The 16,751-nt window shown below is 37.2% G+C and overlaps 1 protein-coding gene across 4 annotated transcripts in view; it reads left to right on the forward strand.

The window, feature by feature from the left end:
- cadm4 (cell adhesion molecule 4) overlaps positions 1–16,751 on the forward strand; it is a 239,743-nt gene that overhangs the window by 200,599 nt on the left and 22,393 nt on the right. For all 4 annotated transcript variants that reach the window (XM_087804976.1, XM_087804978.1, XM_087804975.1 and 1 more), the window contains exons 3-6: positions 8–295; positions 6,693–6,854; positions 8,866–8,956; positions 14,626–14,798. In XM_087804976.1, the coding sequence (XP_087661102.1) occupies positions 8–295; positions 6,693–6,854; positions 8,866–8,956; positions 14,626–14,798 (714 nt within the window). The remainder of the gene's footprint in view (positions 1–7; positions 296–6,692; positions 6,855–8,865; positions 8,957–14,625; positions 14,799–16,751) is intronic.

Below are 16,751 nucleotides of genomic sequence, written 5' to 3' on the forward strand. Positions count from 1 at the left end.
TTCTCAGCCCTGAAAGATGACCGATTCCAGATGGTCCTGTTCACTCAGCAGTTGGTCCGCATCGAGCTGACCAACGTGATGGTCTCGGACGAGGGCGGCTACTTCTGCCAGCTTTACACCGATGCCACGCACCACCAGGTGGCGACGCTCTCCGTTTCCGTGCCCCCAGAAACGCCCACCGTGGAGGTGAAGCAGGAGGCGGTGGAAGGTGGCGAGGTGGAGCTCTCGTGTGTCTCGCCGCGCAGCAAACCAGCCGCCACGCTACACTGGATGCGTAACGGCCGCGAGATTTCAGGTAAGAATTATGTCAGATTAAGGTAACAATGACTCGCTGGTTACTGGCAATAGGAAGGTAAAGAACATTCCATTTCTTCTTTCTTCGTCTCGAAGAGTGACTCTCGTTTAAGAGCGATGTGGCTTAAATATGAAGAAAGTGGCCTTCTTTTAGCCCTTAGCAGCTTTCCTGTCATTTTTTCGGAATTTATCGGCCGAAAAATAAAGCTAACACCCTTTTAAGTCCATGCAAACATGTTAAAGGTTCAATCGAATATTTAGAACTAATGAACGTGGCGTTTGCGTTAAGCATTTCAATTATTGTTTGCGGTTTAATATCTTGCACCGTACATTCAAAATTCGTAAATACTCTCGTCCTTATGTTCTTTTTCCCAAACCAAAGTACCAACATCAATAGCATCAAATTATTTTTTATCCAAGGAAAGTCTTGCTTGTGCCTCTTAAAAGACGAATAAACATTTTGTACTGTATTAAAAAAAAGGGCGTTAGTGCAGCACCCATGGTGCGATGTGTGAAGAGCTCACTGATCTGTGAGACTCTCAAAGTAGATTGTATACTTCTATTTATACCTGTGAGAAGACTATTGAGGTACGCCTAAATTATGGGATATTTTAATCATCTGGGAGGAGACACAGGGACAAACCCAGGGCTTGACGGCGATATTCAGTTGTCCCGGGAATGATGTCACGAGAAGAACTTGGGGAATCTTCTGGCAAGTCTCTGGATATTTATGAAGACCTGCGGTCACTGAAAATCAGCCAAATAAGTAAAGCGAAAAAACATTTTTTTACCTATAGGGGGCGCTACAATCATATATTAGCATTGTCGTTGTTGCTAACTGAAAAGAACGTCAAAGTTAACTTTGTTTACTTTTCTCCGTAATGTGTCACAGCGTTGGTTCGCCGCTGTTCTCGAACAATGACAAACACTTATGAGGAAATTGATTAAACTAACAAGGGCAGTTATTATGAATTGAACAGGAAAAACATTGCAGATGAAGCATTTTAATTTAGATCTGGCACAAACCGCCGCTGCCAATAAAGCTGATAAAACATCATGGAGTGAGTCCAAGCAAATAAAATGACTTTCCAAATACAAAGTGTCGTTAGTTTGAGGAAAGATAGTCCACACACTGACCTGAGTGATTAGGAAACTACAGCTTTTACTGCCTATCTCTAAGCACCATAAAAGAACCTCGCTATACTATCTACATCTTCCCTGGCTTCCATTTTGAAAGACATTACCTAATTAACATTGGCCAAAATGATTTGGCCCGAATCATAAACGTGCTTGTGGATTGATCTTTGTCTCAATCTCTTACTTTTAAACCTCCCTGTTTGCTGTTTCCTTCATAAAGAACAAGATGAAATGCTGGAACTGGAACCTGCCTGAAGATTCCAATCATTAGAGAGATTAGAATTTATAAGAGAGTTTGTTTTCTACTGATATCCAACAGCCGAGGTTAGGAGATCATTTAATTACAATGGAAATGTAAAACTTAAGTAGAGGCACCTTTTAAACACTAGTAATTTATCATAAGTTAATAAAAAAGTTCTTCTAACATTAACGCAAATTCACCTTCACTATTCCTACACGGAAACAAGGGCGAAAGTGTTAACCTTGATAGAATGACTGTTAAATTATGTAAAGGTGAATAAAGGGTTGATGGATACGACGACTGACAGGGGAGCAGATGGATGTGTTGCTGTGAGCAGGTGAGGATGGATGGATGGATGGACGAAACAAGGAGCCAGCATTTAAACCTTGGCTGCTTCTTTTTCTTGATCTTATTAAGTGATGTCGCTGATAAACACTTTTATCAATCACTCTTGATGAGACGAAATATTTCATGCGTCCTTCAAAATGCTTTTGAGTTTAATCAAAAGTAACTGTGAAATCTGACAGATTTAGTTCACCTAAAGTGTTTTTTTACATTTATTTACGTCATTTTCTTTTCGTCATCAAGTTTTTACTTGTTCCGATACTTCACATACACTGTTGTCCTGTTCCTAACACTAACATTTTTGTTTCTGAGGCCTTTCATTTTTCAACGATTGATATTTCATTTTTTTTTTCTCAAGGCTTGTTTTATCAACAACCCCCAAGAGTGTGGGAAAGATTCCCGAAATATTCCCACATGTCCTTTTTGGTGTTCCTCTTAAAAGCATCAAAGCGTTTAAATACCATGCTTTGAGCAAGGAGACTTCAATGACTCTTTCATTGCGGGAAATCTCTGATTTTCTCTTCCATCAGCAAGTCTTCTGTACATCGATCAAAGCAGGGGTTTGTTGGCCCTTTCCTAGAGCGGGTCAAGATAGTTTGGATTCTGAGGCATTGTACACACATAGTCAATGATATGTATGTGTCTCTTTTCATTGAAATATTAACATTACAAAATATGTTTAAGCCACGCCCACTGAAAAGGCTTAATTTTTCTGGATTTTAAATCTCATTTACCACGACCACGCCCACTCTGCTGGTAAAAGCATCAAGGTTTGTCACCACACGTAATCAATCCAGGAAGTTTTCACCTCAAAGGGACTCGTATAAACAAAGCAGGATGTGATTACAGATGGCTGGAGGAGGAGTGACGACCATTATTACGTCATAATGGACTCCACTCTGGTAACCTCTTGTTCGCTAAGATTTCAGACGGGGCACAACTTTATAAAGTAATAACTTTAAAATATTTTCATGATGAGGGACTTACTGCATCTTATAGAGGAAGACTTCAACATTTGAAACATGTTAGTGAGTAGGAAAGTTTTCACCTTAGTTGCCCTTTAAAAATCTGGACTAAAACAAAACTGAAGTTTTATAAAGGGATCGTTTAATTTAAGTCATTTTTTTCCAGCAGTATTTGCTTCAGCAGATACTAAACTACTGATGGACAACTGGTGGATAATCATTTTATTTTAACATTCATGCTCAGAAAGAAAAGCAGAAGAGAAAAAAACAAAGTGAGAAAGCAAAGGATCTATATTCCCGAAATCCCATGATACCAATACTTTATGCTTTGCGAGTCTTGACCGCCACTGATGAAGCTCAATCGTCATGAAGAATGTTTAAAAAAAAAAAATTGAAATAGAAATGAATGATTAACCTAAGTTGAGATCAGGAGAAAAATATGAGCATTGATCTCTGAAGGATGGGGAGATGCCAAAAGTCTGGGTGTGAATGGTGTCTTCCAAAATCATGTTGATTCACTCTACACAACGAACACTACATCGCACCAGCCTCTGGCCTTTTCATGATTTCTGGCTCACCAGGAAGACTTGAACGCAAAGTCTGGAGCTACTGCTCCTGGGAAATGAATTGGTGTGCTGCCACTATACCTGGCTTGCAAATAATGCCATCAAAAGAAGAACTGTTATATAATCCCTCTTGGAATATCCGTTACTGAGGCGGGGGAGTCAATTTTCATCTTCTTTCGCACTCACAATCATGCTTTTATGGATGCAGATTCTCCCTCAAACTCTGAGCTTGATTTCTCACTTCAGCCCTTTACTTTGAACTCGGTCTATTTGCAATCATTGCTCTTCAAACGGTGTCATGCTGCTTTCGTTGAGGACAGCCAAACACAAAAGACCAGTTTTATGTCACTCTCGCTGATTACAAGTCCTTCATAATTCCACTTCAATTATAAATAATTAGTGGGGCCGATAACAGTTCACACGCCTAGTTGTGCAATGTAAAAATGTAAAAAAGACAAAAAACAGAAACCAGAACAAACATAGAGTGAAACACACAAACCCTTGTGTTAATACAATTGTGTGCCAGTAAATTAAACAACTGAGGAGGAAACATCAAATGTGTAGAGGATCACAAGTGCAGATCAATATTAAAGTCAACTTCACCAGACACCACGGACTGGAACCAAGTAGCATTTGAATGTTCACTGATTGCAGAATTGTTCCAGTCGGTGTCAATAATCTTTGAAGTGAAAAATGGAAGGAAGGGTCATGGAAGAGTACAAATAAAAACCATCATAAACACAAGGAAAAAGTAGTAGAAGGCAGAAATGTAACTGTATAAGAATTAAATAAAGTACCATTTATATCAATATATAAAAACATCTATAAACTGAACTGAACTGAACTTAATCTGACTAGAAATGATAATTTATAACTAAAAACACAGCGGCCTCCTAAAGCCATTGACACAATACTCTTTTCTCTCAAATATTTGTGTTTCAAAAACATGCCAATGGAGCTTTTGTTGTTATTCTTATTTTTAGGCAAACAACTTACCAAGACTTGCGTCAGATCACAGTCTACCTTCCAAACTGACATTCTTTTTCACAGCTGCTCAAATGCTTTGTTTACGATCTACAGACAGAAAGCATTTCCATGGTTGTCAGGAGACAAACTGATTTTCTGTTCAAACTGTGCTGCCTGTTGTTCTTTTTCATTCCTTCTCCTGCTTCGTTTTCTCTACTTCAAATTTAGATGAGTTACAAAAGAGTTAATGTTACTGATAGGTCTGTCATCATTTGATCTTTTGGTTCTTTCCTCCCTGTCGTGTTCATCCTTCAATGTCCCCGTCTGACCTTTTACCTCTCTGCTCTCTCTTCTTCCCATTTTACTTTAAATATATTGACGATTCTTTGCTTTAATTTTATTTCTCATTCTTCTTGTCTTAAATTTTTTTTTGTAAATTTGTCTAGTTTACATTTTTTTCATTTTTCCTCTTCTTTATTTATTATTTCTCCCTTTACTAAACACATTTTATATTTTTTATTATTTCATCTTCCTTGCAAAACTATTTTAATGGTTGTTTTTTTTCAACTTTCTTGTTATTTCTCAGTCGCACAATTTCATTTCTCATTCTGTTTTGTATTTTTGTAAAATGGTTCCCTGAATGGCTTTTACTACGACAGCCAGATTGCTGTACATTTGCTTGGGAAAGTATTGACAAAAGACTGTCCTGCCCTCTATTTTTTCCCTTTTATTCAATTTCTTTTCTTGTACACATCTCTTCATGATTTATTCCCTCCTTCTTTACTTTAAAATCACAGCCACAATTATAAAAAAAAACGCGATGAACAACATAAATGAGTGAACATAACATCCACAGTAAACATAAATATTGATTAGCTTGTAGGAAATATTTTGTCAAAAATCAACGTTGGAAAAAGAAGGATTAACAAGAAGAAAGATCTTCATGTTAAACACAGAAACATTAAATTAAAAAATACATCATAAAAATCATATACCATGATTTATTATTGTTTAATGCCCTAAAGCGTCATTATTTTGTCCCCAAAACTTTTTTCCTTTCTTTTCATCCTATTTTTCTTTTTTAACCCCTGTCAGGGTCAAGCTGAAAAAAAATGTTTTTAGGGCTCCCAGGTCACCTTGACCCAGAGATATAACAAGGGATTATTATCCATTGTTTCCCCTTCCTATAGTGTACTTCCTTCTATTCACTTTTTTTATTTTTTATTAATACATTTTAATCATTATTTTTAACACTATCTTCATATTTACTGTGTCACCAATCCTTTTGAATCCCTTCCTTCTATTCTTCTTTTTCTACAAATATTATAATTGTTTATTCATTAGGATGCTAAAATTACTATTTTTGCTTTTTCCCTTTAAAAAATAAAGTATTTTTCTTCTGTCATGGTACTTACCCTTAATACAAGGTTAAAAGAGAGAAGATAGTTTTCACAAAAGTTAATCTTGCTAGGTGCGAGTTATTACTTTGTAATCGTTAATAAGTGGCTAATTTGCTCTTAATACACATATTTAAGAGTAGCTTATTAATACTTAAATTGTGTTCCGGAACAAGGTAACTCTTGACACTCATTCAAGGGTGTGAGTCTCTTTCTATTTCCACCGTGTAACTTTGGCTTGTCTCCTCTGAGTGTGTGCCAGACTTGCCTCCAATCTCATTTGGTTTATGTCTATTCTCCTTTTTTTTAATTTTATTCTCAGGCCCGAGTCAGCCTCATCCCTCTCCTACACACACACACGCACACACACACACACACACACATCATTGTTTTGATTTAGCATCTGCAAACAAAGTGTTCTGCTGTTCATAATGGCCATGAAATATAGATGCAAATTGATTTCTCATCTCCCTTCTCTCCTATTCTCTTCTCTACTACTCATCCTCCACTTTACAGCTACCTGCTGCTGCTTCAAACAGCTCATTCATTAGTCTGAACTTGTTGTGCCTTTTTCAGCTGTGTTCCATTGTGTTCTCCCGAATTATCATTTTCTTCTCCTCCCAACTAACATCTCTCCACTCTCTCCTGTCTCTCCTTCCAAAAAGCGAGAGTGATGTTCCCCGCAGGAGGAAGATGAGCAATCGGCTTATTTGTTTGCCAAGTCACCTGTCCGAGATCCGTCCATCATTTCATCGTGCCTCCGGTTTTTCTGTTTCTGCAGGTGTGGTGTCCCAGCAGGACAATGCGAAGACGTTCAGTGTGTCCAGCACCATCCGGATCCCCGTGGAGAGGAAAGACAATGGTGCGGCACTGAGCTGCGAGGCAATCCATCCTGCGCTCGGCGGCCAGAAGAGGGTCCGTCATTATCGCCTGGATGTCTTTTGTAAGTCCCTAGAGCCAAGAGTTTGTGTGTAGCCAAGACGCACACACACTCTTCTACCTCCTCTTGAAAACTATTGAAGTTGAGAATCATGAATCTTTATTTTTGCTTTGTGAGTTCAACGGGAAAACGTCTATGAAGCTTTTCAAACCCCAGTGCTCGTAGGTCGCACCACAAACGAGGTATTGGCAAATGTCTCAATGGGCTTTAAACTCATATAAAATATTTATCCAATTCATCAAGTTTATGCAAGCTGGCAACCCGAACAATGTTATTTGTGATTCGTTTATTTAATTCAATCTCATCTTCTCTACCTTCACATCTATTTACAGTTCATTTGTACATTTTCAGGAATAGTGATTTCGAATCATAAACACATTTCTTTTGTTTTGTATACTATCACACATGTGCAATTGTAAAATCTTCAAATATAATTAAACAGTTTAACTGTAATTCAACAATTTTCAACTGTAATCCAACTATTATCAATTATAATCCAACAAGTTTCTACTTTAATCCAACTATTTTCAACTATTATCAATTATAATGTAACAATTTTCTACTTTTATCCTGATATTTCCAACTATTTTCAACTATATTCAATTATAATCAATTTTAATCCAACCATTTTCGACCGTAATCCTGCTATTTTCTTCTGGAATTTAACTAATTTCAACTGTAATACAATTATTACCAACTGTAATCCAACAATTTTAAACTGTAAACCCAACTATTTTCAACTGTAATCAAATTATTTTCAACTTTAATCTAATTATTTTCAACTGTAATCAAACAATCTACTGAAATCCAACAAGTTCAACTGTAATAAAAAATATTTTCAACCGTAATCAAACAATTTTTACTGAAATCAAACTATTTTTAACTGTAATAAAAAAAAACGTTTAACTGTAATCAAACATTTTTTTACTGAAATCATACTATTTTTACTGAAATCAAACTATTTTTAACTATAATCAAACTATTTTTAACTATAATCAAACAATTTTCAACTGTAATCAAACAATTTTCTACTGTAATCAAACAATTTTAACTGAAATCCAACAATTTTTAACTGTATTCAAACAATTTTCTACTGTATTCTAACAATTTTTACTGAAATCAAAATATTTTTAACCGTAATCAAACAATTTTCAACTGTAATCAAACATTTTTAACTGTAATTAAACCTTTTTTAACTGTAATTAAACATTTTTAACTGTAGTCAAGCAGTTTTTCAACTATAATCGAATATATAACTTTAACTGAATCAATTATACAATGTTAACGCAACAATCTTCTGTATCTATTGAAGAATTGCCTCGTATTCATACTTTCATGAACATTTCCACCTGTTTGCCAACACGTACATCAATCCTCGCAGCGTTCTCAGCCAGTACTGTGCGCTACCGTTCCCTCTTCACGGGTTCATAAAACCCGACTTGAGAGGCAGAATAATTAGGCAATACATCAACACCATTAATGCCATTTTAACATATGCACAAACATTCATCATGTATATCACGAACACAAACTCTCCGCTGTTTACACTCCGCTTTGTACAGCAACAAAAATTCATTTTAATTTGTTTCCTACCCTATTCTTGACAGTTCAATCGGATTTTTTTTTTTTTTGCTCACTCAATTTACATATCCAAACAGCCATATAAATATTTACAAACGCTGACATGATCTATTTCCAAAGTAGCCCTTCGACTCTCCGGTGCATAATTAATTTTCCACATGTGTCTGACTGTTTGTTGATGGATCGCGATGATTATTATTCATCGGTTTAGTCACAAAGCCCGACGCAGCCTCGCGTCTGGCAGTAATGACCAACTGTCAGGGTGGATTTGGTCTCCCATCAGTCGCCTGGTGAAGTAAGTCCAGCAGCTGTTCCCGCAGTGGGTGCGACTCTAAAAAACAGGTGTCTTAGGAATCCTGAGGATCATTCTTACTTTTGTTCATCTTTTCTCCTGTTTACGTTGAACCTCCGATGTTCATTTCTTTCTCCACAGATGCTCCGGTGGTCAGGATTATTACTCCCACCGGGATTTTGCGAGAGGGCGACTCACTGACCTTGACCTGCTCCGTCAGCGGGAACCCATTGTAAGTGTACATTTGTCGTGCACGTTGTTACGATGATTAATCGTGCAGAATGTGTCTCGATTTCACCCAACAAGGTGATTCAGTCCTTTTGAAATTCTGTTGCAGAATTCTGCTGCTTAAGAAACATGATATTTAGTCGTAATGCAGCTAATTGAAGTAATAAAAGTGTCGGTCACAGGAGATGAAGTCAGAATCAAAGTCAGAAATCCATTGTGATGGTCTGATGAAGCTTCATGAAACAGTGTCTTTACTTTTAGAGTCCACTAGATGGCGGTCTCTGCACTATTTTCCTTTGTTTTGAACAGCTGTTCTAATGAAACATCACATCATTTTTAAACTGATGGCGCCACCTACTGACCTCTAAACAACATGACACTGCTTCATGAAGCTTCACCAGCACATCACTAGAATTCAGAGGAAAATACACAGAAAAATATACTTTGGCCTCGACGTCTGGTCATATTTTTACATCGTGAAATTCATTCACAGCAATAGACACGACCTTTATCTTTGATGACTTAACTTATTTTTGCAATATTTTTTTTATTTTGTTGTTGTATATGATTGGTATACCTTTATACTGTACTTATACACCTAGAAATGCAAGTTCATTTTAATGTAGGACTGAAGGTCAGTTGTCTTCATCCACAAAGACACACTTTCAAACATCCATAAATGTCCGTGGTGCTCATCTGTAACGTCCATCTTGTTTAGATTCCTTGACAAGAGGAACTGATCCTTTCCTATTAATCTAAAACTCACTTAGATAAAAAAAAAACCCATTTACAATCACAACTCAAATTACCTTTTTAACTACACCTAATGTGAATAATGGCTTTTTTAAGGATAATATGTATTGTTGTATAGTATTCTAGATAGACGTTTGATACATTTACACAAACATTCAGACACGTTTATGAACAGAAATATCTAATAAATGTATTAATTTAATGGATAATAATATGTGAAAACCAAGGAATTAAAAGGAAAGAGGCATTTAATTTTCGACAAACTCTGAAAAGGATTCTTTAACGTTTTTTAACCCAGTATTATATGCCCATAATGTTCTGCCTATTCGTCCAAATCCAATTTAGCCACAGATAGTTTGATTCAAAGCGTTGAATTGTTGGATAAGTTGGATTTTTACCAAGCTCAGAGTAGAAATCAACCAAACTCTCCATCCTTGTGTACAAGATCTCTGGCGGTTTGATGTATGGACAAGAATAGACATGAGACAATAGACGTACAATATGTCCCATTTTGGGGGCTCTATAGTGTCACAAGTCAACAATATTGGTAGTTTTTAATATTGCCTAATGTTCCAGCATGAATTGAGCGACTAAAATTGATTTGTTTTTACAATGGCGACAAAAAAAGGGGTTCATACTCCACATACCTATTTTTTTGCAATTCCGCATCCATTAAATGAAAACAGGCTGTATCACTCTTGTCATAAAATGATTGATACATCTTGAGTTCAAAACTCTTGCTACCAGCGGAGATAAAGTACTCATATCCCTAATTGCATTCTAGCCAAACACAAAATTAATTGATTGATTGGATCGACAGGAGTACTGAGCGTCATACACTAGTCGTTATATATTTGTTTCACTTGACTGACAGGATGTTTTCTAACAGGGCTGATATTTTATGGAGCGTTCACTACATGAGCATGGCCTTTTTATTTTTACATAAAACTCCAAAATGAGATGGATTACTCTGAAAATAATCCCAACCCTTAGTTGACATGAGGGTGATCAAAAAATGAATTAAATTTGGGTGAACTCACCCTTTAAAGCTGTTTGTGAACGGAGCTTATTTTGTTTAACATTTTCCACCTAAAAGTATATTAAATCTTTGATCTCACTATTTCAAAATGCAGTCAAAAACACATTTTTTTGTTTGTTGGGAGATTTTCTGAAACCTACTGACCTCTGAAGCACAATTCTGCATACTCCATATTCAATTTTTATCAGTCTATTCGCAAATAAATAAATAATTCTCCCCTTTAAAGAAATGCCTTACGTCAACTCTTACTGCTCCACAGTAACTTTCTTACAGCTTCAGCAGAATATTGTGTTGTGTATGTTTCCTAAAGGCCATTGAACGTGTGTTGTGCCAGTGAAACAGGCCACCAGCTGAGAAGTATTTCTATCAGTGCTGGGTATAGACTCAAGACTATGTGAATAAAGACAGGCCAAACAGGGGAAATCATGTGAAAACACAACTCTCCTGACTCACTCACATGTTGTTGACGTCTTCCTGCCGATATTTTTTAGCTATTACTACAAAGTTCTCCTCCCTCTGAAATTTCAGCGAACTAGAGGTTACGAGAGCAGAGTCCATTATGATGTAATAATCTCCAGGCAGCTGTAATCATGCCGCCTTTGTTTGTACACGAGTCCCTTGGACATGGAGACTTTCAAGATTGATGACGAGCGGTGACAAACATCGATTTGAAGAAACAGACCTATGAGTACATTGGAGGTGAATTTAAGAGACACTTAAATTGACACATTAGTTGCCCTTTAATGAAATGATCCTCATTTTATCACGCTCATGTTACATTTAAAAAGTAGTTACTCCAGCATAAATAGAACTATTGTACATCTTAAAGTACATCATGAGTTCCATTTGGAGCATTTGATCAAGCACAATTTTGAATAATAAAGTTATCTGCCCTTATTTACTGTATGGATCTCATTCTCTGTACATAGAGTTACTCTTTTGACTCCTTTTTTATGTGTCTTCCACATGCGTCTTTTATCTCGACTTGTCCAAACTGTCTTTCAAAACTATAAATATTGGGTTAAAAAAAAGGTTAAAATGATCATTATTATGCAGTTTTGAGACTTTTTCTTACCCTTGTCAGATATGAGAAATTGCTGGTCACAAACCAGCCTGACGTGCACACTCGTGTGTACGGCAGCAGCCTCCTGACTCCATCACACTTGCTCCATGACCCTGTTAACAACCTGTTAAGTTCTAATGACCAATTACAAGTCATATCCTCGGCTGGCATTTGGAACGAGGGGCAGCGTCCTGTCATTTTGCTTGATTGGCCTCTAATTTGTTTTTGGAGACACGGCGGTGGGAACCAGGAGCAGGATGAAAAGAGATTTCAGTGTGTGAGCAGGAGTGTGACAGGGCAAGAAAGACTGTAATTTAACTTCCTGGGGGGATTAGAATAAGGATGAGTCAGAGTTGTAATCTGGCATGAACCATAACGTGCAGACAAAAAGACAGGTTGCCTCTATAATCCTCACACCTCCGGTCCATCCATCACTCTTTCACAATCCTTCACTTGTTTACCACCTGTGCATCTTTTATTCTGTTTCCCCTTCTACTCATATTTGACACCCCTTGCCTCTTTCATCAGCTCTGCCTTTCACATCATCAGCCCGTCCATCTTTTTTTTTTTGGTCAACCATCTGATGTTATTGACTCTTTTACCTTTCATACATCTTCTTGGTGTCATCCTGCCCCAGTGGGCATTGATTTTACGTCTTCTTTCTTTTCCTCTCAGCATCTTCCTTGACCAGTCTGTCCACGTTGATGCGCTGTCTTCTGTTTCCGAAAAATTCCATGAGATTTTTAGTCATCATTTATATCTATTTTCTATTTTAAGCTCTGTTGTAAAGTTGGTTTCACTTTGGAATGGGGAACACATATTAACTTTTAATAATTCACAAGTGTATTAACAGCAAATTAGCCACTTATTGACCATTATAAAGTACTAACTCACACCTTGTTCATTGTGACAATATTCTACCCTTAATAGCAGGATCATTAAGAGTTCACTCTTAACACCTTATTTACTGACCAATAAGGAATAAAGAAGTAATTAGAGGTTAACTATGATGACAACAAGCTTTTCTCAACAACTCTATATTAGGTGCACCTTAAAGGTATTTATAGCTTATTAATCAAAATTGTAGCTTGTTCATACTAAATTAATAGGTATTTGACAGTTATAAAGGCAAATATTGTAACTACTTTTACTGGGAAAGAAGATAAATCTGCTATTGTTATTAGCATCACAACCAACCGATATTGAGGCCTAACAACAAAGAAGATGTTCCCAATTCTAAAGTGACCTTCTCTTCACACTTAGTACACGACACAACAACCGTAAAATGGACATCAAAATAAGAAGAGTCATCAAAGTTAACCTCTTATTACTTCTTGATTCCTTGTTATTAGTCATTAATTAAGGTCATTATCATGCTATTAAGGGTAGAATATTGTCACAATGAACAAGTTGTGAGTTAGTACCTTATAATGGTTAATAATGGTTAATAAGTGGCTGATTTGCTGTCATACACGTGTGAATAACTTGTGCTCACAAGTTTACATACCCTGGTATAATTGATGACTTCTTGGCCATTCTTCAGAGAATATAAATGATAACACAAAAACATTTCTTCCACTCATTGGTCGGGTGAAGCTATTTATTGGCAAACAACTGTGTTTACTCTTTCTTAAATCAAAATGTCCAAAGAAAGTACCCAAATGACGCTGATCAAATGATTACATACAGTATACCAGTGACTTTGACATGATAACATGGGTTTCAATGGCTTATCAAAGTTCCCATCCTCACCTATAACCTGTTTATTTGTTATTCAGGTGTGTGCATACAATGTCAGTGAGTTTCTGGTCTTTGACAGACCATTGCATCTTTCATCCAGTCCTGCACAGACGTTTCCGGATTTTGTGTCATAGGGAAAAGCAAAATAATTGTCCCAAGGATCTCCATAAAACAGAAAAGGGCTATAAAAAGATATCTAAGAAATTGAGAATGCCAATCAGCAGAGTTCAACGCTGATTAAAAAGTGGAAAATTAGGGATTCATGTAGACCAGCAAAGATTTCAGCCACAACTGCCAGGAAAACTGTTCGAGACTCAAAGAAAAATCCACAGATAATTTCAGCTGAAATAAAGTGCTATCTGAAAAGACGGGTTGTTTCAAGATGCACAATAAGGAGGCACAAGAAAAATGGGCTGCATGGTCAAGTCGACAGAAGAAAACCATTTATGCGCAAACATCACAAACTATCCCGTTTATATTACGCCAAACAGCACAGAGACAAGCTTCAAAACCTCTGGAACAAATTGGATTGCTGGAAACAAAATTTAACTTTTTGGCCACAGCGTTACATTTTGATAGAAGTCAACATGGCCTGTAATGAAAGGAAAACCATTCCTGCTGTGAAACATGGAGGTGGATCACTGATGTTTTGGGGATGTGAGCACAGGAAACTTGGCCAAAATTGATGGCAAGATGAATGCAGCATGTTATCAGAAAATACTGGAGGAAAATTTGCACTCATCAACCCGGAAGCTGCATATTGAACCTTTTTAGACATTCCAACATGAATATGATCCACAGCAGAGCAAAGTGAAGGGTAAGGAGTGGCCATCTCAATCTATCGTTTAAAAAGAGTAAACACAGTTGTTTGCCAATAAATAGCTTCACTCGACCATTAACCATGAGTGGAAGAAAGTTTTTTGTGTTATCATTCATATTCTCTGAACAATGGCCAATAAATCATCAATTATACCATGGTGTGTAAACTGATAAGCACACGTGTAAATAAAATCAAATCAATCTGTTTCAACTACTATTTGTCGCAATAAAACAACACAACCCTTTTCTTCTTTGCCAGGCCAAGGGTCATTCATTGGTCAAAGATCAACGACACCCTTCCTGAGAGGGCAGAGATTTCGGGCCCCACCTTTCAGATTTCTCGCCTCAGCCAATCGCACAACGGGACGTACCTGTGCCAGGCCCAGAACAACTATGGACGAGCCGCTGACCATTACACTCTCTTGGTGTATGGTGAGTACCCATGGTCTTTCTTCCAGTAACAGCGACACTATTACCTCCACCAAGGTCGTGTCATTCGGCAAAACAACAAATGAATATGAAGATGGAAAGGTTGATGGTTGGAGAAGATGATTGGAGGTGTTCTGAGTTACCGCCCTGGATCCTGGAATGTTAAAAAGGATTCATCGCTCTTTGTTTTTCAGCTGGAACTCTCTGTTCTGTGTCTGTTGGATGAAAGCGAAACATTTCTCCCATCATTGCTAATTCAGCTCAAAATTATCAATGATCTTAGAAATGCTATAAAAGCAATGGAATAATATATGAAATATAATAAAGGCGCTCTGTGAGTGCGTTCATTTGATATTGAGCCTTTCATTAGAACTTTTCCTCAGTTAACTTTGCAATCGTTATTCATCTTTTTATCTTCCCGGGGCTGATTGAGCCAGTTTATCCAAATCCTGTCTAAGAGACTCATTATATCTTGATGTTTGTCTCATCTGTCTTCAACTTGTATTTGTTTTCTTGACTTGGTTTCGCAGCAGGAAACCGCCGCTAAACCTTCTGTGCAATTGATTCAACAGTGATATCGATTTCCCCCCAACAAGACACAGAATACTGCGCCCAGAAACTCTCGGACACCATCAATATTCCGGGGTATCGCTTCTGTAGAACCAATTTATCATGTCCCTCCGTGACTCAATCCTCCCAGCAGGCAATTCAGAATAACTTAAATCTTTTTTTCTTTTTTTTGCTTTGACAGCTTAATGTATTTGACGATAAGAGCCGACACAAACAGCAGCTTAACATGTTAATATAGAAATGTGCTCTTACACCGGTCATTTCATGACATGATAACTTAAGTTAGGTTTCAGTTTTCGCTGTAAAGACTTTAAATTCCTCCGAACTGATGCCATGTTTCACGGTCGGAAAATTGCCGTGACTTCTTCCAGATTGTCATTATTTTCAGTCAGGTATACATGGGACAGTCATTAAAAAAAAAAGGTTTGGTTTACTGATCAATCTATGTTCATACTTTAAACAAACACCATCGCTGAGAAGCTCAGTCATTCATGAGAGACTTGAAGTAGTTCTGCTTCTTCTTGACATCGAAGTTGCTCGTCCACTTTTGAGGAAGCCTTCTGGTGAGGATCTATGGGCATGTCCAACTGGGTAGAGGCCTCAAATCTCTAGGTTGGATTGGGAATGTCATTGTATTCGAGGAGCTCAAGGTTATTTCTTAGGAAAGAGAATTCTTGGCCTCTTTACCTCAAGGTGAAAAACAGATGGATTCATCAGGGACTGCGTTGTACTTACTGAATTTTCTGGATTTCAAGGTGCAATTTCAATGAGGGGCTGGATTATTAGGTGCATAAAACATGGCGTGGCATCGCAGCGTCAGGATACTGTGTTGACACAGGAATATATATGTGTTGGCCAACATCACATTCACTGTTATTAGAAAAGCATATCGCTGAGTTGCAGGGGTTTTGATGTGTTAAATGAAAGAAACAGATTGTGAAGAGAGAGGATAATAAACAAGCCTACTTAAAGCATGAATTACTTTTATTTAAGGTAATAACACGGCACCTTGCGGAGTAGTACCAAGGCGTCTTGCAGAGTAATGGCTTCTAAGTTTACCAATATTTTGACAAATGTTTGGGCAACTCGGACAAAATCATCAGTAAGTACGGTAAGAATTCACACACAAGGAACATCATATGGTGATTGGTGTTTGAGAAAAAAAAAGGATTTAAAGAAAGCCTTGTAGTTAAAGGAACTCAATTCTCTTTCCTGTCTAATGAGTTCTGCGCATTCGTGATGACATTATCAATGTTTAACAGTTGATTACACAAAGGACATACATTCAACTCATCAATGGATACACCTATAGGAAAGTAATTTAGAATATGTCTTCATAGTCCAAAAATATAGTAGTGTATGTGAAGCTGGATTCCTGTCATTACA

Source organism: Callionymus lyra, chromosome 13 (assembly GCF_982586985.1).
Source record: "Callionymus lyra chromosome 13, fCalLyr1.hap1.1, whole genome shotgun sequence".
Taxonomy (NCBI): Eukaryota; Metazoa; Chordata; class Actinopteri; order Syngnathiformes; family Callionymidae; genus Callionymus; species Callionymus lyra.